General features: G+C 31.9%; 1 protein-coding gene across 2 annotated transcripts in view; it reads left to right on the top strand.

Annotated features, from left to right (window-relative positions):
• LOC139511816 (amino acid transporter heavy chain SLC3A1-like) overlaps positions 1-13795 on the top strand; it is a 47291-nt gene extending 33496 nt beyond the window's left edge. For both annotated transcript variants that reach the window (XM_071298915.1, XM_071298916.1), the window contains exons 8-12: positions 9289-9389; positions 10641-10827; positions 11290-11550; positions 12359-12510; positions 12950-13795. In XM_071298915.1, coding sequence (XP_071155016.1) covers positions 9289-9389; positions 10641-10827; positions 11290-11550; positions 12359-12510; positions 12950-13160 — 912 coding nt within the window. In that variant the 3' untranslated portion in view covers positions 13161-13795. The remainder of the gene's footprint in view (positions 1-9288; positions 9390-10640; positions 10828-11289; positions 11551-12358; positions 12511-12949) is intronic.
• The last annotated feature ends 12034 nt before the right edge of the window (positions 13796-25829 follow it).

Here is a 25829-nt window from a genome sequence, read left to right as displayed (position 1 = left end):
TTTACTACAGTAAATGGTAACTTATATGTATGTCCTGGGTATTAGATGTGCTAATTTTTTTTAGTTGTGTGTTATTCATTGGTCAGATGGACTGTATAGTTTTGGTTGAGAATGAAATGTAATAGATATAATATGTGTATACTTTGTAAATGACTGCATAAGAAGAAATGATGTCCTTATATTGAATAGCTCAATTGTTAGAGTTTTAATAGCTTGTATGCCATGTAATGATAATGTATTGAAGGTTTTTTTTTGACAGATAGAAAACAATGCATAGTTTTGTTTCTTCCGGTAAATTTATTTGTACTGTTTATAAAGCTTATTTCCTGTAGCCACAAGCATTTATATATCAGTTAAAATTTTAAATGAAATTTGCAGAATTGCAATTAATGAGTATGTACCATGTTTAAATTTTCAATGAACAAATATTTTATTTGCATTGCTAACTGAGTAAGAAATACATTATAAACATGATTAACTGACTGTAATATTCTTGAAATTGAAAAGTCTAATGAAAGTATCAAAACTGTCAGTAGTATAAAAACTTTAAATCTTAACATAAAATAATAGAGAAATTTATCCTCCTACAAAACAACAGTAACACATTTCCTTTGTTTTCACTGTAATTCATATCTTTCTGTATTTGTTTTATACCATATACTGTTACTTCACAGCTGTACAACTGTATCATTTGCTATTGATGTATTTGTCTGTAAACCTTTTTATCAGCATGTTTTTTTTCAGAATATAGCATATATATATATATATATATAAGTACGTTTAAACAAGTGACAACTCTACAACAGATCCATCCATTGGATCATTAGTGAAGGTGATACACAGCTGAAAACACATATTATATTCATAATTACTCTAAATATCAAGACAACAATGTTAAATCTGCAAATGTTTGGTAGCAAATTTGTGTTTTTCCCCTGTTGGGATTCGAACTCATGCTATTGGGATATCGAGACAACACTGCCATCACTGTATCTAGCGCTCTAGACTACTCAGCCATATATATATATATACATATTATAGACAAACAGCAATCTATGGTGGTATTTTATTTTAACCTTGATGATTTCTGCATCCTAGGCGAAATGGATTTAAATCCAAAACATCAGATTGTTTTTGTTCAGTAAAATGAAGATAGAAATTGAAAATAAGAAACAGACCAACTATACCAACAATAAATTCTGTGGCTTTGTGGTGATTACTGATCATTTTGTCTAGTTTACTTCTGTATCCTCAGACAATACTATTCCAATGTTTATCTTGAACAATAATTTATTGGCATTAAATCTTTATTGAAGATATATATATGCAAAGGAGGAATGGTGGAGCGGTGAATAATTAATTTGAATTTTCATTTTGGACATTGACAATATTCACATTAAAATGTGTTATTACAGGTACAAAGTCCTTGTATACCCAAAGACACCAGACAAAGTATACTATTAAATAATTTTACATATTTTTATTTAATTAGGAACAATTTTGAAAGTTCGACTAATACTTAAAATGTTTCTAACAAGTACAAGAAATTCAGGAAATCAAAATTTAAGGACGATGTGCTTGTCATGTTATTTATTTAAATTTAGGTGTTTTTCACTATTAATACACAAACTTGCTTTCACTTAAAGAAGAATCATGGCTTAGCTAGGTTGAATGTACACTTTTACTAGGAAAATAATTATGTTTTTACAACAATTTTGTATTTGATTACCATATGATTAAATGTATTAACTGTTTTTACATTTTTGTTATTCATTCACCCTACCAGCATGCTCTTTTGCAAACGGCAAGAACCAATTTTTTTTAAGTATGTCCCTGCCATAGCGAAAGGGGCATTAAGTTTTACCATTGTCCGTCTGCATGTCCGTACATCCCATAATTTGTTTCCGTTCTCTAACTTTAGTTACCTCAAACAAATAATATGAAACTTATACACAATGCTAATTACCACAAAACACAGATCAAGATTGAATTTTGGTGGTGTCACTTTATCCGTTCTATAGTTATGCCCCTTTACAAATAGAAAAATTAGTAAATTTTTGGATTCCATTCTCTAACTTTAGTTTGCCTTAACCAAATGTTATGAAACTTACACACAATGCTTATCATCTTAAAACACAGACCAAGTTTGAAATTTGGTGGCGTCACTTTTACCGTTATAGAGTCATTCCCCTTTACAAATGGAAATATTGCTGAATTTTTCGTTACTGTTCTATAACTTTAGTTTGCCTCAACCAAATGTTATGAAATCTATACACAATGCTTATTACCACAAAACACAAATCAATTTCGAATTTTGGTGCGTCATTTTTACCATTCTAGATTTATGCCCCTTTACAAATGGAAATATTGCTGAATTATTGGTTTCTGTTCACTAACTTTAGTTTGCCTCAACCAAATGTTATGAAACCTATACACAAAGCTTATTACCACAAAACACAGATCAAGTTTAAATTTTGATGGTGTCACTTTTACCATTCTAGAGTAATGCCCTCTTCAAATGGAAATATTGCTGAATTATTGGTTTCTGTTCACTAACTTTAGTTTGCCTCCACCAAATGTTATGAAACTTTTACACAATGCGAATTACCACAAAAAACAGATCAAGTTCGAATTTTGGTGGCGTCTCTTTCATTGTTCTGGAGTTATGCCCTTTTTCAAATGGAGAAATTGCTAAATTTTTCGTTCCCGTTCTCTAATTTAAGTTTGCCACAACTAACTGTTTTGAAACGTATACACAGTGCTTATTACCATAAAACTCTGATCAAGTACAAATTTGGGTATTGTCACTTATACAGATCTTGAGTTATCTCCCTTTAACGGGGGCATCATCTGTGTCCTATGAACACATTCCCCATTTATTATTTCATTTTTTGATACTGTGAATGTTAACATAGCTAGTAATATTTTTACTGTCAATTATGGTTATACCCTAAAGGAAACGTCAAATATCTTTGGGCTAAATATTACAAAGTTGAGCCTTAATGATCCACCATTTTCCACTTCAAGACTTCCGAAACTATCACAAATGTTTATATGATCCAGTCAAAAATTAACATCCTGTATAATTTCAACTCTTTAGGTTTTGTCTACCTATTATGATTCAGGTAATTGTTCTTATTTGGGCAGATAACTAAGCAACAAACTTAAAGGGTAACATCCACATAAGTAAAAAACTTTAAGTTCATTATCTTGGACCTGTCTTCTTCATGATGTGAAATATGTTTTAATAGATAATGAATGTATTGAAAAGAAAAGCATTTAACACATAAAAGTCCTTAAAATATTGTCAAAAACATAAAATTGGTACTCTAGGGTTTGACATGTGACTGTATGAGATTTGCCAAGGTGATTGGTCCCTTGTATGCTTGTTTAAGACACCATTGGACTAAAAACTTTGATTAAGGAGTTAAAGCTATTTTAAGGAACTGTTAACGGGGGTTATGCCACTTATGAAAAGGTCAAATTTCTTCCGTCAACACCTACCAAATTTGCGCCTTTTTGACCAAAACAATTGATAGGTCCTATACATATAAGGGTTTCTGGGATATCACAAAACAAGTAGTGAGGTCAAATGTCAAGGTCAACCTTAGAAAGCTTTAACACACACTTAAAACCCTTAAAATAAATTTAAAACACATAATTCCCTATCGGAGACATGACCTTTTAACCTTTGTCAAAATCATTGGTCCACGATGTCATTACAAAAGACCCCATGGGTGTAGGACCTTTGTTTGGAGAGTTAAAGGTAATGTTGTTTTTTCAGAAACAGATAACAGGGGTTTTGCACCTTACGGATAGGTCAAATCTCTGGTCAAAATATAAAAAAAAAAGTGTGCCTTTATGACCCAAACATTTTTCACTATTTACCATTTCTGTAAGTATAATCGTTTTTGAGATATCCAGTAAAAGATTTTAAGGTCAAAAGTCAACATTAAAAAGCTTAAAAACACACTCAAAATCCTTTAACTAAGGTCAAAAACACATAATTTGCTATCTGGGATATGACCTTGACCTTGTGACCTTTGTCAAGGTCATTAGTACCCAATGTCATTGCTGAAGATCCCATGGGTCTAGGACCTTTGGTTATATAGTAAAAGCGTAAAAGCTGGTATTGTCTTTTCAGTACCCTAAAACAGGGGTTATGCCCCTTACAGAAAGGTCAAATCTCTTTGGTCAAATGTAAAAAAGTTGCGACTCATCCACCAAAACGTTTCTCACTATTTACTATTTCTGTAAGTACAATCGTTTTTGAGATATCGACCAAAAAGTTTCAAGGTCAAAGGTCAAGGTCAACCTTAAAAAGTTTTAAAACACACTGAAAATCCTTTAAATAAGGTCAAAAACACATAATTCGCTATATGGGACATGACCTTGACCTTTGACCTTTTGACATTGTCAAGGTCATTAGTCCCCAATGTCATTGCTGAAGACCCCATGGGTCTAGGTCCTTTGGTCATATAGTAAAAGATGATTTTGCCTTTTCAGAAACCTAAAACAAGAGTTATGCCCCTACAGAAAGTTCAAATCTCTTCGGTCAAAATATAACAAAGTTGCGCCTTAATGACCCAAACATTTTCCACTATGCAACACTTCTGAAAGTATTAAGGTTGCTGAGATTATCCCATAACAAGGTGTTAGGTCAAAGGTCAAGGTCAACATACACATTTGACCTTGAGATATTTTTCAAAGTCACATGAATTGATGATGAATGGTGAAGATCCTAGGTGTCTACGACTTACGGTTTCTGAGTTTTGGTGGCCAACCGACACCGGTTAATTTTAAAAGGGGCATAACCCTACCAATGAGTCGTTGAATCTTTTCGATCCAAATGTAACGAAGAACCAGGGTCTGGTCCTGAACAAATTTCAACCTTCGTTTTTTTTCTACCTATTACGGTTACAGTGTTGGAACGATAACAAGGTTTTTGGGTTTCGGAGGGATTACTCCGAACCGACAAAATATTTCGACTCACAGGGTGAGTTCCGGATAGGTATTCATGACACCGATAGAAAGTGTGAACATGAAAGCGACACGTCTTACGGTTAACGCGGATAACTTCGTCAAAGTTTGGCGGAAGAATAATAATAATAATAATAATAATAAACAGAAGAAATACAGTAAGGTCTTTCCTTATAGAAAAAGGAAAGACCTTAATAATAATAATAATAATAAACAGAAGAAATACAGTAAGGTCTTTCCCTTTAGTAAAAGGAAAGACCTTAATTAAAAACCAATTGTTCAGAGAACCATTGATGGTCTTTCCACCACTTTCAACATATTTTGATGTGAAAATATTAAAAATTCAGTTGATATGTCAGTTCCTATGACTTTATGATGTCTAAATATGAATTTGGAGCAAAGGTCAAAATCTAGAACGTCCAATTAACCTATGACCTTGACCTCAATTTCAGGGTCATAGACTAAGGATCTCAAACCTTAAGACACTAGTTCCTTAATATGTATGGTTTATGAGTAATATCACTTTACGCTTAATTCTAAACATAAGAAGGGCGAAAACTCCCATTTATTGTCTACGCACCCTTTCAACCAAAATTTTTGAGTTACGACATGTCGATACTAACAATTTAGTAAAAATAATTTGTTGATAAGTTATACGGCTTTTGAAAATAAGTGATAATAAGCCAAAATCAAAATTTATAATATGACCTTGACCTTTGACCTTGACCTTATTTTCATTTTTTTGGACCAAGGACCTCAAATCAAAAGACCCTAGGTCTCTATCACTTATGGTTTACCAGTTTGAAATGCAAATTCTTATATCAAACATAAAAGGGGGGATAACTCTCATATGGAATCTATATACGGCTTCGGTCAAAATAAAACAGAACATCCTGAGGATATAACGAGCAATTTGGAAAAATAAATTTGTCGGTTTCTTATACGGTTGCGAAGCCTTAGAGATAACAAGAAAAACAGTGTTCGGGGAGATAACTCTTATTTGGGAAAGTATTCGGTTAAAACGAGTTGGTTTCAAAAGCGTATAAACTGTTCGATATCATATTCCAAAAATCTAAGCGACATCTTGCGAAACAAAAAAACAGCGAAGGAAACAAATTAGGCGGAAGAAAAAAAAAAATAATTAAAAACCAATTGTTCAGAGAACAATTGAAGGTCTTTCCACCAGTAAATATCTATTTTGATATTAAAATATTAAAGATCAGTCTAAAATGTCAGTTCATATGGCTTTATGATGTACAGATATGAATTTTAAGCAAAGGTCATAATCTAGAACGTCAAATTTACCTATGACCTTGACCTCAATTTCAAGGTCACAAACTGAGGATCTCAAATCAAAAGACCCTAGGCCTCTAATATGAATGGTTAATAAGTTATATCACTTTACGCATAATTTTAGATATGATAGGGGCTAAAACTCCTGTTTATTGACTACGCACCCTTTCAACCAAAATTATTAAGTAATGACATGTCACAACTAACAATTTAGTAAAAATAATTTGTTGATATCTTATAAGGTAAATGAAAATTAGTGAAAATAAGCCAAAATCAAAAATTTAGAATATGACCTTGACCTTTGACCTTGACCTAATTTTCAATTTTTTGGACCAAGGATCTCTCAAATCAAAAGACCCTAGGTCTCTAATATGTATGGTTAATAAGTTATATCACTTTACGCATAGTTTTAGATGTGATAGGGGCTAAAACTCCCATTTATTGTCTACGTACCCTTTCAACCAAAATTATTATGTTACGACATGTCGCAACTAACAATTTAGTAAAAATAATTTGTCGATATCTTATAAGGTTGATGAAAATGAGTGAAAATAAGCAAAAATCAAAATTTAGAATATGACCTTGACCTTTGACCTTGACCTAATTTTAATTTTTTTGGACCAAGGACCTCAAATCAAAAGACCCTAGGTCTCTATCACTTATGGTTTACCAGTTAGAAATGCAAATTCTTATATCAAACATAAAAGGGGGGATAACTGTCATATGGAATCTATATACGGCTTCGGTCAAAATAAAACAGAACATCCTGAGGATATAACGAGCAATTTGGAAAAATAAATTTGTCGGTTTCTTATACGGTTGCGAAGCCTTAGAGATAACAAGAAAAACAGTGTTCGGGGAGATAACTCTTATTTGGGAAAGTATTCGGTTAAAACGAGTTGGTTTCAAAAGCGTATAAACTGTTCGATATCATATTCCAAAAATCTAAGCGACATCTTGCGAAACAAAAAAACAGCGAAGGAAAAAAATTAGGCGGAAGAAAAAAAAAAATAATTAAAAACCAATTGTTCAGAGAACAATTGAAGGTCTTTCCACCAGTAAATATCTATTTTGATATTAGAATATTAAAAATCAGTCTAAAATGTCAGTTCCTCTGGCTTTATGATGTAAAGATATGAATTTTTAAGCAAAGGTCATAATCTAGAACGTCAAATTCACCTATGACCTTCACCTCAATTTCAAGGTCACAAACTGAGGATCTCAAATCAAAAGACCCTAGGTCTCTAATATGTATGGTTAATAAGTTATATCACTTTACGCATAATTTTAGATGTGATCGGGGCTAAAACTCCCAGTCATTGTCTACGCACCCTTTCAACCAAAATTATTAAGTTACGACATGTCAAAACTAACAATTTAGTAAAAATAATTTGTCGATATCTTATAAGGTTAATGAAAATGAGTGAAAATTAGCCAAAATCAAAATTTAGAGTATGACCTTGACCTTTGACCTTGACCTAATTTTCATTTTTTTGGACCAAGGATCTCAAATCAAAAGACCCTAGGTCTCTAATATGTATGGTTAATAAGTTATATCACTTTACGCATAATTTTAGATATGATAGGGGTTAAAACTCCAATTTATTGACTACGCACCCTTTCAACCAAAATTATTGAGTTACGACATGTCGCAACTAACAATTTAGTAAAAATAATTTGTCGATATCTTATAAGGTTAATGAAAATGAGTGAAAATAAGCCAAAATCAAAATTTAGAATATGACCTTGACCTTTGACCTTGACCTAATTTTCATTTTTTTGGACCAAGGATCTCAAATCAAAAGACCCTAGGTCTCTATCACTTATGGTTTTCCAGTTTAAAATACATTTCAAAATTTCAAATACAAAAGGGGAAATAACTCTCATATGGAATCTCGATACGGCTTCGGTCAAAATAAAACAGAACATCCTTAGGATATAACGAGCAATTTGGAAAAATTAATTTGTCGGTTTCTTATACGGTTGCGAAGCCTTAGCGATAACAAGAAAAACAGTGTTCAGGGAGATAACTCTTATATGGGAAAGTATTCGGTTAAGCAGAGTTGGTTTCAAAAGCGTATAAACTCTTCGATATCATATTCCAAATATCAAATCGACATCTTGCGAAACAAAAAAACAGCGAAGGAAAAAAATTAGGCGGAAGAAAAAAAAAAAAAATAATAATCAGAAGAAAACCAATAGGTCTTTCCACGGAAAAGTGGAAAGACCTAATAATAATAATAAACAGAAGAAATACAGTAAGGTCTTTCCCTTTTGTAAAAGGAAAGACCTTAATAAACAGAAGAAATACAGTAAGGTCTTTCCTTATAGAAAAAGGAAAGACCTTAATAATAAACAGAAGAAATACAGTAAGGTCTTTCCTTATAGAAAAAGGAAAGACCTTAATAAACAGAAGAAATACAGTAAGGTCTTTCCTTATAGAAAAAGGAAAGACCTTAATAATTGAAGACAATCCGACATCAGCATCATGATGGCAATTCAAAACGACGAAAAAACATACAACAGTCCACAAACAATATACAAGCTTTTGAACAAAAGACAGACTAACACAAAACCGACCAAAAAGCATGTTGATCGTTTGTGCTCCGGAAGGTAAAGTGGTCCGGCTCCAAATGTGACACCCTTCTACTTGTACAGATTTGATGATAAGGCTGGTGCGGTGTCACGATTGCGAAATAGAGGACACGATTGTGATTGACATAATTTCAGTATATTCTATGTATTTAGTAAAACATGTTTGATTTTATTTCGGATTGTAGGATTGTGGGCGGGGTGTATTTTAGTTGTTTAAAATTCAAGAACTTTATTATTTTCAATTCAATTTAAGTTTATAAGAAATTTTGTCTTGAAAGTTCTTTCATCTTTCATATTTCCTCGTATGAAGTATAATACGTCACCTTTCAATTTCTTTCTACTACTATGATTTGTTTTGAAAAATTGGTACAATTAGTTACATTTAACTCATTACAAAATAATTTATATTTTTACCTACAGGATAAATATGATTATTACAACCATGAGTATACCTATGGTATGGAAAGTAATAGGTTACTGATGTCAATGTTCCGTGAGGTTGCAGATAATACATCTTCCAAGTATGTTATAAACAATAGACAGATTTACATTTTGCACCGGTTTGAAATTTGAATTTGAAAAAAGAAAGAACTTCTTTGGTGGCCTTTGAAACCTCCTTCGCCTTTGAGTGGGTTTTTTCAATAACCTTTTGTACAAATTTAGGGAGATGTGATATGATTAAAAATTAAAAACTATCTTTTTGGGGAATGCCTAGTGATGACTTCCAGAAAACAAATATATTTATCCTCTAAACAGTCTGCATTTTATATACTATTTTAAAATATTTCGGATATTGATAGTATAATACTATTGTTGTTTTTGAGCAGTCAAAATGCGTTGACTGTTAATTAATTTGTGTCATACAGTCACTGACCCGACATCACTTTTCCTCATGAATATTTAAATAGTAGTTGCCGGAACTATATTCAATTATTCACGACGACCTCTTCAACCTGTCTTTGTTTCCAATGTAAACAACGAAACGTGGAACGACTAATTTTTATTTCTTTTGCAATTGCTGGAAAGTCATATTTAACTGTTAATAGATTTTGTTTAAAACCTAAAAATCAGTATGTTTTATGCTTATTGTTGATATTTTAGTTCATACTCAAACGAATTAGTTCACCATTGGATTAGTTTTAACAGATCATTTTAATGTGTTATAATATTACTTCGCAAGCTCTTTGTAAAGAGGGATTTTTCCAAATATTTAAATCAAATACATAACAATAACACAATAAACAATTGAGAATGGGTTGAGTTTTTTTCAAGATTGCAGTATAAACATTCGGATCGGAACAGGGAAAAACGCTCGCCAGAGCCTCGCATTTCCCCGTTTCTAAGCCTCATCCTTATATCGATGACATGTCAAGTCAATACACTATTATTGTCTATGTGTACATGTTGTACTCACTTGGCTTTGACATTTGAAACGGTAGGTTTGTTTTCCATCTTATGTTTTAGGCAAATGTCTGTCCATATAAAAATACCCTCTTTTTACAATGGCAGCCTTACTTTCCCACAATTCATCCCGGTTTACAAACTTTTACAAAATTTACTTATATGAATTATCATAAAAATGTTCTAAATATTCAAGAGATATTTGCAATTTGGTATTAAGTACACAAAAATCAATTGCTTCGTTTCATTACAGTGGCTATGAAAAGCCAAATAAAACCATGAAGGAACGACCATGTCAAACACATGGATCGAACGATTAACCCGTATTTCTTTGTTAATGATAAAGTGCAATTATTTGTTTGTTTTCCTAGATTTTTAATGGCTGACAGAAGAGGAACAACAACTGAAAAAATTCAATATTATGGTAGCTTCCCAGGCAGTGGTGTACATATATCTTTAAACCCAATAGGCATGGCACCCTGTAGTGGAAACTGTATCAAAGATTATGTGATGGACTGGGTTGACAACTTCTCAAATAACAAATGGCCAAATTGGATGGTATTGTATTATTTTTATCAGATATATATAACTTTGATGACATTTTTATATTTTTATATTATGTTTGATATAGAGAAAGCATTGGTATATTTGTGACTAAACATTTAACCAAAAAAAAATGAAAAGATCCAAGAAAAAATTAAAGGAAAGAATAAATGCTCACTATATTAAGATAAAAGATCAAACTGTAGTAGAAAAGTCCCGAGTTGTAAACAATTTTTCTTGTCTAAGAATGTATGTTCAATAACCAATAATATTTTTAGAAATTGTTACGTATTATATCATACTAGTATTTCTGTTTACAACAAAGAATCTCTTGATTTTTATTTGTCAAACATATTTAATAAGGGCATCTGCATTTGATTTTCCTTTATTCTAAAAGTGTGTTTTTTTTTTTTCATTTTGTCAAGAAATTCAATAAAAAATTATGTTGAATAAAATGTTGGATATTTTAATTATTAGACTGGCGGGGAAGACATGTCAAGATTTGCCTCAAGATTTCCTGCCAACTTTAGCAGACCGTTCTATATGTTGTCGATGTTACTACCGGGTACACCTATCATATACTACGGAGACGAACTCGGAATGACTGACTTACAAGCAACAACAGAACATGTCACTACTGGGTTAATGCAATGGGAGAACTCAACAAATGCTGGGTGGAATTGTACCAATGATTGTTACAACGGTGTTAATAGCGACTTCTCAACTATAAATGTAGCTGTACGTTTTCAAAATGTTCAACTTTTTTAAAATTCAAATCTTCTGTATCATATTGCTTTTTTAGAGAAAATTACAGTCTCACTTATACAGTTATGTTTAACTCATCGTATATACTAATATTATGATTACAACAAAGATTTCATCCATCTTTCTATAAATTAAACCCGAAGTTAAAATACACAATGCACATATTATTATATCGAATAACACAGAGAATCAAAACAGCAAAACATAACGGCTGTGGAATATCTGTCATAGACGTCGTTGGTTGAAAAAAGAGGCGTACGAGAGAAGCAATGCCATAATGTTCATATGCACTTTGTCTTGTTATTTTGAGTGTTGACAAAGATTTATTGTTTTTGTTTGGTCAACAGTTTCGAATCCTGTTGTTAGAACTAAAATTCTATAATCTGATAATCAGTGAGAAAATAAATTCTGGACCAATTTTAATGTGGGATCCTCTTGGTAGGATGTGGTTTTATTGACGTTTGAAAAACTTATATTTACTGAGGCTAACGGCCGAAGACGATATCAGTTGTCTTATCAATTTAATCACATATTTGCCGAAACAAAAACATTAATAGTTTTATTCCATAATCTAAGAAGAAGAAAAAAATTTTAATGACAATTGTTTAACAAAACCAAATGTACTCAATTAGTCTACCAGAAGTTTAAAACATGTGACGTTTAACGCAGTGCATATCACTTTTTCCAGGTGAAACTGTTTATTCAAATTCTTATACGTATTAAATCAAGACTACTTAAATGAATTGATACCAAAATGGCATAAACCTTTTATTTGATTCAGGCACAAATGAATAAGGCTGGTTCACTTTATGAATTCATCAAAGGCTTGTCTTCTCTGAGAACAGAGGATGCCTTCCGCTATGGAGAGTATCATACAGCTGTCACTAGCAACAATATTTTCTCGTTTGTCCGAGAATTTGATGGCGTTACAGGGTATTGTATTTTTTCACTTTATTTTTTAAGCAGTATAGCTTGAAAACTTGTAATCCAATTGAAATTGAATATTGAAATGAGATCTTCACAACAAATATAATAACAAAAAAATCTCTTTGTCTTATGAAGATATTATTTTTTCAAAGTTGAGGCTCAGAATATTGTTGGATCCCCGAGTTTTTTCCAGTGTATGAGGCTCGGTCCTGACTCTCTCTTGAAGTAGGTTAACATCTATACAAGTAGAAATCTAGCCATATTTTAGAATGAAGAGTAACACATATAATTCGACCGTTCTCTTCCCCTACTCAATTTTCATTTAAAAAACCTATCCGAGTTTTATTTTAAATGAACTTCAACACCTGTACAATTTTAAAGTACATTGTTTCATTATAGAATTTATATGCAAAATGCTTTCATTTGTTTTTTGTTTCGTCTAAAGATATCTTGTTGCAATCAACTTTGGAGATAATGCAGAAACCCACGACTACACATCATCTCATGGTACAATCCAATCTACTGCCACTGCTGTGAAGACAACAGGAAGTGACGTAGGATTCAGTGTTGATGAGGATGTCGAAACAGAATCTCTAAGATTATCGCCTCTTCAGGGAATCGTTGTTTCGTGGGATTTTAAAGCAAAAGAACTTTGATACTAGTTACATATATTTATGATATTTTGAAAAACAAGACTGTTCAGAAAATACGAAGCAAAATTAGTTTTAGATCAAATACAAAGTTCCATTAATAGTACATAATATTCTACAAATCTGAAATATACTAAGAGCATTAACATGTTAAATATTTGAACTTTTCTCTAATTCACATTCACACTAGTAAATCATTTTTTTTATGATACCTCTTGCAAGACAACAATAAATCTGAAGCCATACTAAGTCTTTTTGACAATTTTCAAACTTATTCACAGCGGTAAATTCAGTGCTGTTCAGACTTTTGTTTGCAGTTAATTAAAATATGTGTTTTATACAACTTATGTTCAGACTGTCCCATTAGTGTGTTTTTATTTATGCAAAACATCAAAATACTGTATTATTTAACTAATGAACAGTTCTAAAACATTTCTGAAAAACTACTTAAACCATTACGAAGACTTAACTATTAAGAAACAGATTTTTCACTTTATGATAAAATCAAAATTGTCGTTTAAGATTCAAATTCACTAACTAGTGTCAAATAGCAGAATGTAATTTCTTTGATATTGTACGCTCAATGATTTTTATAGTTTACTATAATCGAGAGAACAATAAATTGTAAATGCACCATGTTATGACTGATTTTGTTTTTATGAAATATGGAATATTAATTTTATTATGCCCCACCTACGATAGTAGAGGGGCATTATGTTTTCTGGTCTGTGCGTCCGTTCGTCCGTCCGTTCGTTCGTTCGTCCGTCTGTCCCGCTTCAGGTTAAAGTTTTTGGTCGAGGTAGTTTTTGATGAAGTTGAAGTCCAATCGACTTCAAACTTGGTACACATGTTCCTTATGATATGATCTTTCTAATTTTAATGCCAAATTAGAGATTTTACCCCAATTTCACGGTCCACTGAACATAGAAAATGATAATGCGAGTGGGGCATTCGTGTACTGAGGACACATTCTTGTTCATTTCATTATGTGACAATGATATTGTTCAACAAAATTTAAATTGATAATGATTAAAAAGCATATAATTGAATATAAAAATCAGACGATATGGTTTGATTGCCGATGACACAACTCTCCAACAGATACCAAATGACGTAGAAAACCTTAAAATTTATTTCCATAATTGAATTTTAATCTTCTTTATGATATAACATTGTAACGCAATGTGGGATCGGATCTCTCGTAAAACGAATTTGAATTGTTTGATTGCCCTTATGCTTAAAATTGGCAAATTGGTTTTTTCATGGTCAATGAACGGAGACAACTTATATTTTCTTGGGGGTTTTTTTTTGTTTTGTTTGAGTGTCAGTAAAATAAACCAGTGGGTCTAGATTGGCTAAACAAAATAGACAATAATAGGAAAAAAGTATCTTTAGTATCCCAGCATCTAATTAACATTCATAGCAATGCATAACTTAGTAAGATATAAAATGTGAATTGATAAAAGTTTATCATATCTATCAGAAATGTTGGTTCACAGGGAGGTCGATGCAAAGGGTATTCATCTCAAACAGGAAATGTTTGGCATATTACATCAATAATATGGTCATTTTAATAAATTTCCTGTTGACAAAACTTTAAATTCTTCGAAAAACTGAGGATTTTCTTATCCCAGGAATAGATTACCTTGTCGAGTTTTCATATATCTGACACACCAATTGCAACTTTAAAAAAGAACTCAATGAAATACCATACAAAACACACACAAAAATACAATAAAAATATTTTTAGGACAACAGCACACAAATTGTAACACCCAGGTGCTTCGGATGAGTAATTGAGCAGTTCCTTTAAAGCTTTTAAAACAAGACAAAAGTAGAACTGAAGGTAACCCAGATGCTAGGGATCAGATTTATCAGAAAGCAGTTCATATATATTCTCCTGTTGAAATATATGATGAAGCGTATAAAACTTGGCAAAATGCGTATCAAATGCCGTATCACTCTAAAGGCCCTCTGGCTGATATTGGTATCTCGGGATGATACGGCATATGCTACGGATTTTGCCATGTACAAGTCCATATATAACGTATTGATTGAGTGAAAGTCCTTAATTTATGTACTACATATGTAAATAATTTATTATGAAACTTCAGAAAACCAGTACGCTTTTAAATGATGTAAAAAGTTATGTCCAATGTTTCTGCCCCGAAGGTATCACCAGCCCAGTTGTAAGCACTTCGGTGTTGACATGAATATCAATTATATGGTCATTTTTATAAATTTCCTGTTACAAAACTTTGAATATTTCGAAAAACTAAAGATTTTCTTATCCCAGGAATAGATTACCTTAGCCGTATTTGGCACAACTTTTTGGAATTTTGGGTCCTCAATGCTCTTCAACTTTGTATTTGTTTGGTTTTATAAATATTTTGATCTGAGCGTCACTGATGAGTCTAATGTAGACGAAACGTGCGTCTGGCGTATAAAATTATAATCCTGGTACATTTGATAACTATTTACAGGATGTCGTTACAATTATTTTCACTTCAAGGTTAAAGTATGAATCAATCAATTTTTGTCTACTCTGCCATAATATAATGTCATTATAAAAAGTATGTCGATGACTCAATAACTGTGTGTAGTTGTCTGATTGTGAAAATTTATGCTACAAAGGCATGAGATTCTTTCATACTGTTAACTTTTATTTACGAAAACCGACACTGTGTCACAAGAGGTGGTCAATATCCTGCTTATTCCGTCCGTACTTGTTATCCATTGTACAAATTTGTCTGCAAAGCTAAACGGATAAAAGTCCCATATAAAAGACAAAGACGTGATCCTTCAACAATTAGTTAGCTAACAAAGGCATCGACATGGTAAAATGTAAAATAATTCAAATGAGTTAATTAATTGCTTAAAGTATATATAAACAATATAAACGAGAAAAATATATGACTGACAGCCACCAAAGAACAGTTATAAACTTTAAGCTTGGAACCGGCATTTACAGAATGTGTCTAGGTATAACACGTTGATTACTGTCATATTTGTTTTTCGTTTTTTGTTTTATCATCAGTCACGTCGTTTTTTGTTTGTTTGAACTATTCACATTTTTGTCATGTCGACGTCTTTTATGGCTGACTATTAGAAGGGCTTTGTCCATTATTTAAAGGCCATGCAGCCAACAAAAACTGTTCATATCCAGGTTGTTTCATATCTTCTTATATCTTTTAAGCCTTTGTTGGATATTTGTCTTTTTATGTCATATTGCTAGTGCCAGGCCATCTCTCTACTAATCAACGTCAAAGTCGTAACAGAACAACATAAGAAACCATTGTAAAAATCGGTTATATGAACATGACTCAACAGATCAACACAAAGAAAAAGAAAAGCAATTTTATAATTACTCCAAGAAAAAATTGGACGTAGAAACATTAATTTAAAGTGCTTACTTGTTTCATATTATTCTAACATTATTATTTGATAAGAGAGCAAGGCTATAATCGCTCCATTTTAATGTGAAAATTATTTTAGTTTCTTTAATTTTTCGATTACATCGATATCAAAATTAAAGGGTTTATCATGATTGTAAATTATAACATTTTGATTATAATCTTGAACGTACATCATATCTTTACGTAGCGATATTTCAAATTCGCGTTCTAGAAAGAAAAAAATATGTACACTGAAGCCTACACGAGTGTAGATTATCACAACCACTAACGTTCGTTTATTTTAATTCTTGGTTCGACTTGCACCTACCGTTAAAACTGCGTTTCATTGAATGGAAAAGTAAAAGCTTCTAGCTTCTAGCTTCAGAGTTTCACTCGAATTTCAGACTTACAGTGGCGTAGCTAGGCTATTTTTAAGTGTACGCCCCATCTTTGAACATACTTTCGGGACTATTTAAAAAAAAATCTTTGATGTTTAATGTATTCATTGTGTTGATTTGGAATCTAAGGGACATTAGTGTTAGAGAAAATATCCAAACCAGTCACTTTAAAATATGTTTAAAAGGAACCGTGGGGTAAAGCAATTTCTCAATTAAAACCCCTTTTTGTGCAATTGTCATTAATGGATACGAAATGATTATTTTGCATAGATGTTTAGGTGCATTATAAAGATTCGTAAAGGGTTCCGTGGAACCGTTCCACGTGGTTATTGCCTGGGATTATCGCTTCCCTCGAAAATTGAATTTATCAGTCCATTACAGGTTTCATGACTTTATCAGAATTTTTCAAAATCGTCATTGCTAAAAGATAAGTCCGTATTGAAAAATGAAATCAAAATTTTATTTAGTTTTAAATATTTCATTTTTTATTTTTATTTTTTGGTTTAAGATAAAAACATCGGTATCTGTTTATTTCAGATGAGGGTAAGTATCAAGGAGCACATCGTGAGTGGGTGCACTCTTGAAGTTTTCTGTCGTAGTGTTTTATAGTAATTTCAGAGGATAATTTGTTCCAGTCTTTGATGGTTTGAGAGAAAAAAGAAAATTTATAGCGGTCTTTATTTTTTCATTGAATTTGTCTGTTATATTGATGGATCTCGTAGTAGACTGACTCTGTTGTAATACAAAATGCGATGGAATGGCTATATTTTCATGCTCAATTTTGTGGAACATTATAAGTCTTGTTCGTAGTCGGCGTTCGTGTAATGTTTGCCAGTTCATGGTGTCTATAGCATCTCAGACACACTGCTGCTTTTGTGGTGTCTGTTGAACACATATCTTGTCGCCAGTCTCCGTACTTTTTCAGTTTAAGTAAATAGAAATCTATGAAATTTAAACACAAGGTTTATGACCACAAAAGGAGGGTTGGGATTGATTTTGGGAGTTTTGGTCCCAACAGTCTAGGAATTAGGGGCCAACAAAAGGACCCAAATAAGCATTTTTCTCGGTTTTCGCACAATAACTTTAGTATAAGTAAATAGAAATCTATGAAATTTAAACACAAGGTTAATGAACACAAAAGAAAGGTTTGGATTGGTTTTGGAAGTTTTTGTCCCAACAGTTTAGGATTTAGGGGCCAAAAAGGAGCCCACATAAGCATTTTTCTTGGTTTTCGCACCATAAATTTAGTATAAGTAAATAGAAATCTATGAAAATTTAATAATTGGGGTTCTTTGATATGCCCAATCTTACTTTGTATGTAAACTCTTAATTTTTGGTCCCGTTTTCAAATTGGTCTACATTAAGGTCCAAAGGTTCCAAAGTTAAACTTAGTTTGATTTTAACAAAAATTGATTTCAGGGGGTTCTTTGATATGCTGGATCTAAACATGTACTTAGATTTTTGATTATTGGCCCAGTTTTCAAGTTAGTCCAAATCGAGGTCCAAAATTAAACTTTGTTTGATATCAACAAAAATTGAATCCTTGGGGTTCTTTGATATGCTGAATCTAAACATGTATTTAGATTTTTGATTATAGGCCCAGCTTTAAAGTTGATCCAAATCAGGGTCCAAAATTAAACTTTGTTTGATTTCAACAAAAATTGAATATATGGGGTTCTTTGATGTATGCTGAATCTAATCATGTATTTAGATTTTTTATATTTGGACCCGGTTATCAAATTGGTCCACATTGAGATCTAAAGGGTCCGAAATTGAACTTATTTGATTTCATCAAAAATTGAATATTTGGGGTTCTTTGATGTGCTGAATTTAACCATGTATTTAGATTTTGGATATTGGACCATAATAGGTAAATGTCCAATTTAAAATTTTAAGTTTTTAATTTAAAGTTCTTAGACCACATTCATTCTGTGTCAGAAACCTACGTTGTGTCAACTATTTAATCACAATCCAAATTGAGAGCTGTATCAAACTTGAATGTTGTGTCCATACTTGCCCCAATTGTTCAGGGTTCGAACTCTGCGGTCGTATAAAGCTGTGCCCTGCGGAGCATCTGGTTGGTTATTATCTTGAATGTTATTATAGATAGAGATAAACTGTAATCAGCAATAATATTCAGCAAAGTAAGATCTACAAATAATACAACATGGTCAAAATGGTCAGTTGACCCCTTAAGGAGTAATTGCCCTTTATAGTAATTTTTTACCAATTTTACCTAAATGTTTGTAATCTTCTACAAAAATGTTCTCCTCTGAAACTACTAGGCCTAATTTAACCAAACTTAGCCACAATCATTATTAGGGTATTTAGTTTTAAAATGTGTGCGGTGACCCAGCCAACCAACCAAGATGGCCACCATGGCTAAAAATAGAACACAGGGGTAAAATGTAGAGCAAATCTGACGAACAGTTAATTTGCTTATCAAGTCAATATATATCTGCCCTAAAATTTTCAGACCAATTGGACAACTGGTTGTTGGGTTGCTGCCAAAATGGTCAGTTGACCCCTTCAGGAGTTATTGCCCTTTATAGTCAATTTTTAACAATTTTCATTAATTTGGTAAATTTTTGTGAATTTTTACAAAATATTTTCCTCTTCAACGAAGGGGCCAAGTTTCTTATAGACAGAGAGAATTATAAGTAGCAAGAATGTACATTAAAGTAAGATCTTCAAACACATCACCAAAACATAATTTTGTCATGAATCCATCTGTGTACTTTGTTTAATATGCACATAGACCAAGGTGAGCGACACAGGCTCTTAAGACCCTCTAGGTTTTTTTATATCAAAGACCAAGAGAGTGGTACAAGCTCATTGAAATTTCATATATTAGTAAAGTGGATTTCAAATATTTTTGAATTCTCCATAACTTTTTGATTAAAAATTAAAAAAATATTCGAGTCAAAACCTTCTGATGATTACAAAGGAAAATTGTTGTAAGTGCATTTCAGTTAATTGTTTAATCGATGATGTTACAATAAAAATAAACATAACATTATATTGATTCGTGATAATGTTCAGAAACAGTTGTTTTTATTTTTTTCTGTAACAAGTGTTTGACATGATTTTAAATTAACAAATTGTTGAATATTAAAGTTTCTGATCATAAGTATAAAAATATAGCCTTTCGTCAGAATTTGTTTCACGGTTATTGGGTACAACTTGACATTGCAGATATGAATGTAATTAAATGTTCTTCTATGAACACGTTTTCTAGTGTATTTTTGAAGGTGCAATAAACTCATCAAAGATACCAGGATTTTAATTTGTAATTCGTCAGACGCGCATTTCGTCTACAAAAGACTCGTCAGTGACGCTCGAATAAAAAAAAGTTAAAAAGGCCAAATAAAGAACGAAGTTGAGGACCCAAAACTCCTAACAGTTCTGCCAAATAACCTAAGGTAATCTGTAAAAAAGCCTTAGTGTTTTAAAACTTCAAAGTTTTGTAAACAGTTAATTTATGATTTTGACAAAGAATGACCAACACAATCAGATTCACACCATCGGAAAAATTATAACCGCTTAAGAATAATGATTTCGAGGAACCAGTTATTGTATTTAAAAAGAGCGTCAGAATGTTAAATCGGCATTTGTTTCGATTTTAGAAAAATAGGAACTGTTCAATTATTTTGCTCTTAGACATCGGTTATACCTTTAAACAATTTATCCAAAGTCATAAGCTGTTTACATTTGCTACTTAGTTATGTCTTTGTTATTTATATTGGTTTATCTTATAAGTGAGAAAAAAGTATTAAATGAAGAATCAAGTTTAAGACAAAACATAACAAATAAACAATTTATGCGGAAAGAGCGGCCACTGTACACTTCGATTGACGAGATCTGACATGATAGCAAAATACAGAAGTAATTTATTTAATTGTCAAGTTGGGGCACCATCGTTGACGAAGGATGTGCAAGCTCTCCTCAAAGTTAAATACAAATGGAACGAGGGCCATGATCCCCAAATTCATTGACTCATATTTGCATCACACCTTGGTTGTCAGGGGAATAAAGATTAACAAAGCCTAGATTGTAAAACATTAATGCTCTAACTGGTACCAATTCAGAACCAGCCAAGCACGGTAGACATGAGATGGTCTCAACAGACCTACCTTTAGTAACACAGGAAAGTAAAATACTATATGATCCGACGTACAATACAGGAAACTTTTTTAAGGATCATAACCCCTTAATCTGTGATATGAAAACTTAATTAAATCTTCATAGTTTAATTGGTATCGGATAAGATTATATTATGCACTTATACACACTTAACTGTCTTGATGATTATAGTTTAGTAGCTTTGGTTGTTGGATGATCTTTTCCCAATAAATGTGTAATTTACGTATTATACATGTTAGAGTCAAATCTTTGACACCAAAACTGTGTCCTCCTCAAATCTACGTCCTTCTTAAATATACGTCCCGTGACGTCATGATACTCACATATTTGACCCTTTGTCCAGCCTTAAATTAGACTTATGTCCCAAGATGTCATGAAACTGATACATGTGGCGGTGTGTTTATTCAAATTCATGTCCATTTTATATAAAGTAGAGTTTCTGTAATAGAATTTGATTTGGAACAACAAGTTAAGGAGGCTCGCGGTATAAAATTTTCAGAAAAAGTTTAAACATTTATTTTTCATTACAAATTTTATTTATTACCTTTAGTAATTGTTACTTTATCATGCATATGGTACAAAAATCTTTCCAAAAAATCAATTCGTGTTGGCCCCAGGTGACTTTTAAAATGTAGATATCATTGAAAAAGCACCAAATTATCTCCCTGTGGTGCAAAAATGTCATTTTTTGGCATTAAAATTGAAATATATATTGGTCCTCAATGCTCTTCAACTTCGTACTTTATTTGGCCTTTTTTTATTAAACTTTTTTGGATTCGAGCGTCAATGATGAGTCTTTTGTAGACGAATATACAAAATTTAGTCCTGGTATCTATGATGAGTTTATCTTTATTAATTCATCTGTGGCCTGTATTTTTTTATTGTTGTTTTCCAATATGCTGTACTTAAACTAAATAATTGTAAAATTTAAGCGATTTCTGTAATTTAGTTCTCTTTTTATTTCGATATTAACTCTATTTCTCCTATTAGTTCAACAGAAAAAAAGGACATTAACAAAAAGTATGCTTCTTTCGATGGCAGATTGTGAGCGTAAATGAACGGTGACCCCATTTTTTTATTTCATTTTTCTATTAAGTATAAGATAAAGTTCATTTATAGAAAAATATAGCGAAATCCTATAATAAATAAAAAAAATTGATTTAGACCCGCGAGCCCCCTTAAGATAGAAAATTAGCTATTTCAATAATATGATTTTAAGTTTGAAGCACAGGATTTTTGTTTGTTTATACACGGTTTTGATTTAGAAGAAAACTGACCTGGTAAGAAAATACAAATAATAGCACCATTAAAACACAATTTGATTTTTTTCTCATGTTTAGAAAATAACACGATTACAAACTCAATCCCAATTAAATATTCTTGTTTGTCTGTATATAAAAACATTTTTTTTTTATTTTTTGAAATTTATTTGGGATAAAATAAACGTAACAAAAATAATAAGAAAAAAAAAATGAAAAAAGACACGAAGTTATGTTATCGTTTGGCAATTACGAATATTTTTTTTTACCTTTTTGACGGAAAATATCAACATCAATTTGTTTTACTTTGGTAATAGGCAGAAAACCAAGGCTTGGTGGGCTTATCTTATTTTATTTTTTTAAGAATTACAAATAAATTTAGCTTGTTCTCTATGACCATTCATATGAATTCGGTTAATTGTTTAATCGATACCCTTGCTATGAACATAGACATAACATTTTCTTAATACGTGTAAATGTGTGAGAAACTGCATTTTAATTTTATGTGTAACAAGTGTTTGACATAATTGACTAACCATGCTTAATAAAGGTCTGAACAAAAGTTTTTAAATGTCACTAAAATCGTTTTAAAATTGTTAGGTACAACTTTACTTTGCAGACATAAATGTAAGACCGTGCAACTATAAAAAAATCAATGTTTTTCTACACTTTACAATGAAACTTTTGAAGGTTAAAACATATAATCGATCAAGAACAATGATTGTGAGAAGAAGCCGTTCGATTTGAAACTCTCATTTTGAGCATCTTGAATATCAAAAACGTTGAATTTTGCAATTCTAAAACTTATTGAAAGAGAACATTAAAATGTGATAGTTAAATGAGACGCAAGAACCTCCAAAGGGACATACAACTCATTTTTCTAAAATAAACTAACAATGCCATTGTTGAAATAAAAAAAAAAGAAAGGAAAAACAACAAAATTTGATTTGGTTTCGCTTTTTTGAAAGAAAGTTGCTTCCAGAGTAGTCTTCATTATTTAGTTAAAATATTGAAACCATACCAGTATCATAGTCAACTGTTTTGATTAAGAAACAATTAAATAAAAAGATTGACGTTTAATTTGGGTGTTTCATTTTTACTGCAAATTTGAATAAATAAAAGTTTCTTACTTTTAAGGTAAACATTAATTATGAGGTAACTAAGGCCCCTCTATGTTTACATATGCATGTAATTAAAAGTGGGCAAACCAGGATGACACCAACCAAAGGGCAGGCAATTTCTTGTAAAATCAGTGCTTTAATCATCTGTAATTAATAGAATTTATGATTCAGCATAAATTCGGTTATTAGTGTAAACAATGTGTGTCATTGACCGTGCTACTTTTTGTCTAATGTGGGTTATCACTTATCCGATTGATCACGCGCAGTATGACTGCGAATGCAATCTTTTCAATAGCTACATTCAACAATAGCAGACGTATATTTATTTTGAGGATTTTAAAAAGAAAGTATAGTTCTCATTCATTCAGGATAGGTGCTGCCACAAGCGCTGCCATGAACGGATTATCTGATTCTGAAATTCAGGCTATGGATAGGTGGAAGTCTGATGCATTTCGTTCATATATTCGAATACAACAATGTCTATAACTGTTAGATTTATTTTTAATTTTGTTTAATGAACTTGCAATCACTTTAGTGGGACTAACCGCTATTTAAGAATTGCAGGTTCACCAATTACAATTTGGATTGTTGGTTCCTCCTTAGTGAAAAATGCATTTGTTCAAGCTAGAAGAAGACCAGGTGGCATTAATCTTGGCCTAGATCACATTGGTGTTCGGCTGTGGTGGTTAGGTAAAAGCGGAATGCGGCTTAAGGATCTACTAAATAGGATCAAGCTGATGCTTAGATACGAAGAACCCCCGAACTATCTAGTTATACACATTGGGGGAAATGACTTAGGAGAAATTAAGACAGGAGTGTTACGTAATAGACTAAAACATTATGTAAATACATTTTTATAAATACAATTCAAGGCGCTTTAGAGGCTTTCCTTGTCTACTCACCACACACTTTTCCCGAATGTAAATCATGAACTTTTCAGATATTCATTTAAATTCAGTTTTTATTAGATATGTATAGCTCTTTTATATCTTATATAATTATTGTATTTGGCCCACAGCTTTTACGCAGCTCTATCCGCTTGGAATGGCGGTTGACCCGTCAGTCATTTATGACTGCCTTGGTCAATTTGGCACATTTCGCTGCGTTTACTTTAGATATGCGTCATTTTGTCGCATATTTCAATTAGCATCCAAAACATTTGATATTGGGGGTCTCTGTATCCCAGGACCCACCACACAAAAAATAATGAATCTCTGTATCCCAGGATTCATTTTATTTTATTTTATTGGATGCTTCATTTATTGTAAATATTTAGTTATCTATCTAGTTAGTTATCTAGTTATCTTTTGTAGTCTGCCAATATGAAAGGTGACTACGTTCATTTAATTATCTATCTGTTTGCTATATATATATCTTAACTGTTTATCTAGTTATATGTGTTTATAATTTTGTAGTTTGTAATAAAGCTGTGGCCAAATACTGCCAAAACTGTGTTTCTGATATTTGCGCATCAATAATAATAGAATTTATGATTCAGCATAAATTCGGTTATTAGTGTAAGCAATGTGTGTCATTGACCGTGCTACTTTTTGTCTAATGTGGGTTATCACTTATCCGATTGATCACGCGCAGTATGACTGCGAATGCAATCTTTTCAATAGCTACATTCAACAATAGCAGACGTATATTTATTTTGAGGATTTTAAAAACCCACCCACCCACCGCTATATGTTTATAATATATTTGGACAATTTTTGCTGTGTGTTGATGTATTTTTTCAGAATGTTCCTGTTACAATAAATGGTTCGGGACGTCTACTAAGCAGTCAACTGTATATGGAGCGTATCAGTTTGGTGTCCAGTGTACTTATCTCAAGTCCGTATTTTGCTGGTTGAAGTTTACCATCTTAACTTTATGTGTGTGTTCTGTTTCAAGACTAAGTATTTTAGAGACATTTCGCTGCGTTTACTTTAGATATGCGTCATTTTGTCGCATATTTCAATTAGCATCCAAAACATTTGATATTGGGGGTCTCTGTATCCCAGGACCCACCACACAAAAAATAATGAATCTCTGTATCCCAGGATTCATTTTATTTTATTTTATTGGATGCTTCATTTATTGTAAATATTTAGTTATCTATCTAGTTAGTTATCTAGTTATCTTTTGTAGTCTGCCAATATGAAAGGTGACTACGTTCATTTAATTATCTATCTGTTTGCTATATATATATCTTAACTGTTTATCTAGTTATATGTGTTTATAATTTTGTAGTTTGTAATAAAGCTGTGGCCAAATACTGCCAAAACTGTGTTTCTGATATTTGCGCATCAATAATAATTCATTCATAACTTAAAGAGAGGTAAAAGGTACCAAAGGGACATTTAAGGATACGATA

The sequence above is a fragment of the Mytilus edulis genome, chromosome 2 (assembly GCF_963676685.1).
Source record: "Mytilus edulis chromosome 2, xbMytEdul2.2, whole genome shotgun sequence".
NCBI lineage: Eukaryota > Metazoa > Mollusca > Bivalvia > Mytilida > Mytilidae > Mytilus > Mytilus edulis.
Note: the sequence above shows the minus strand (reverse complement) of the source record. Positions and strands in the feature narration are given on the sequence as shown.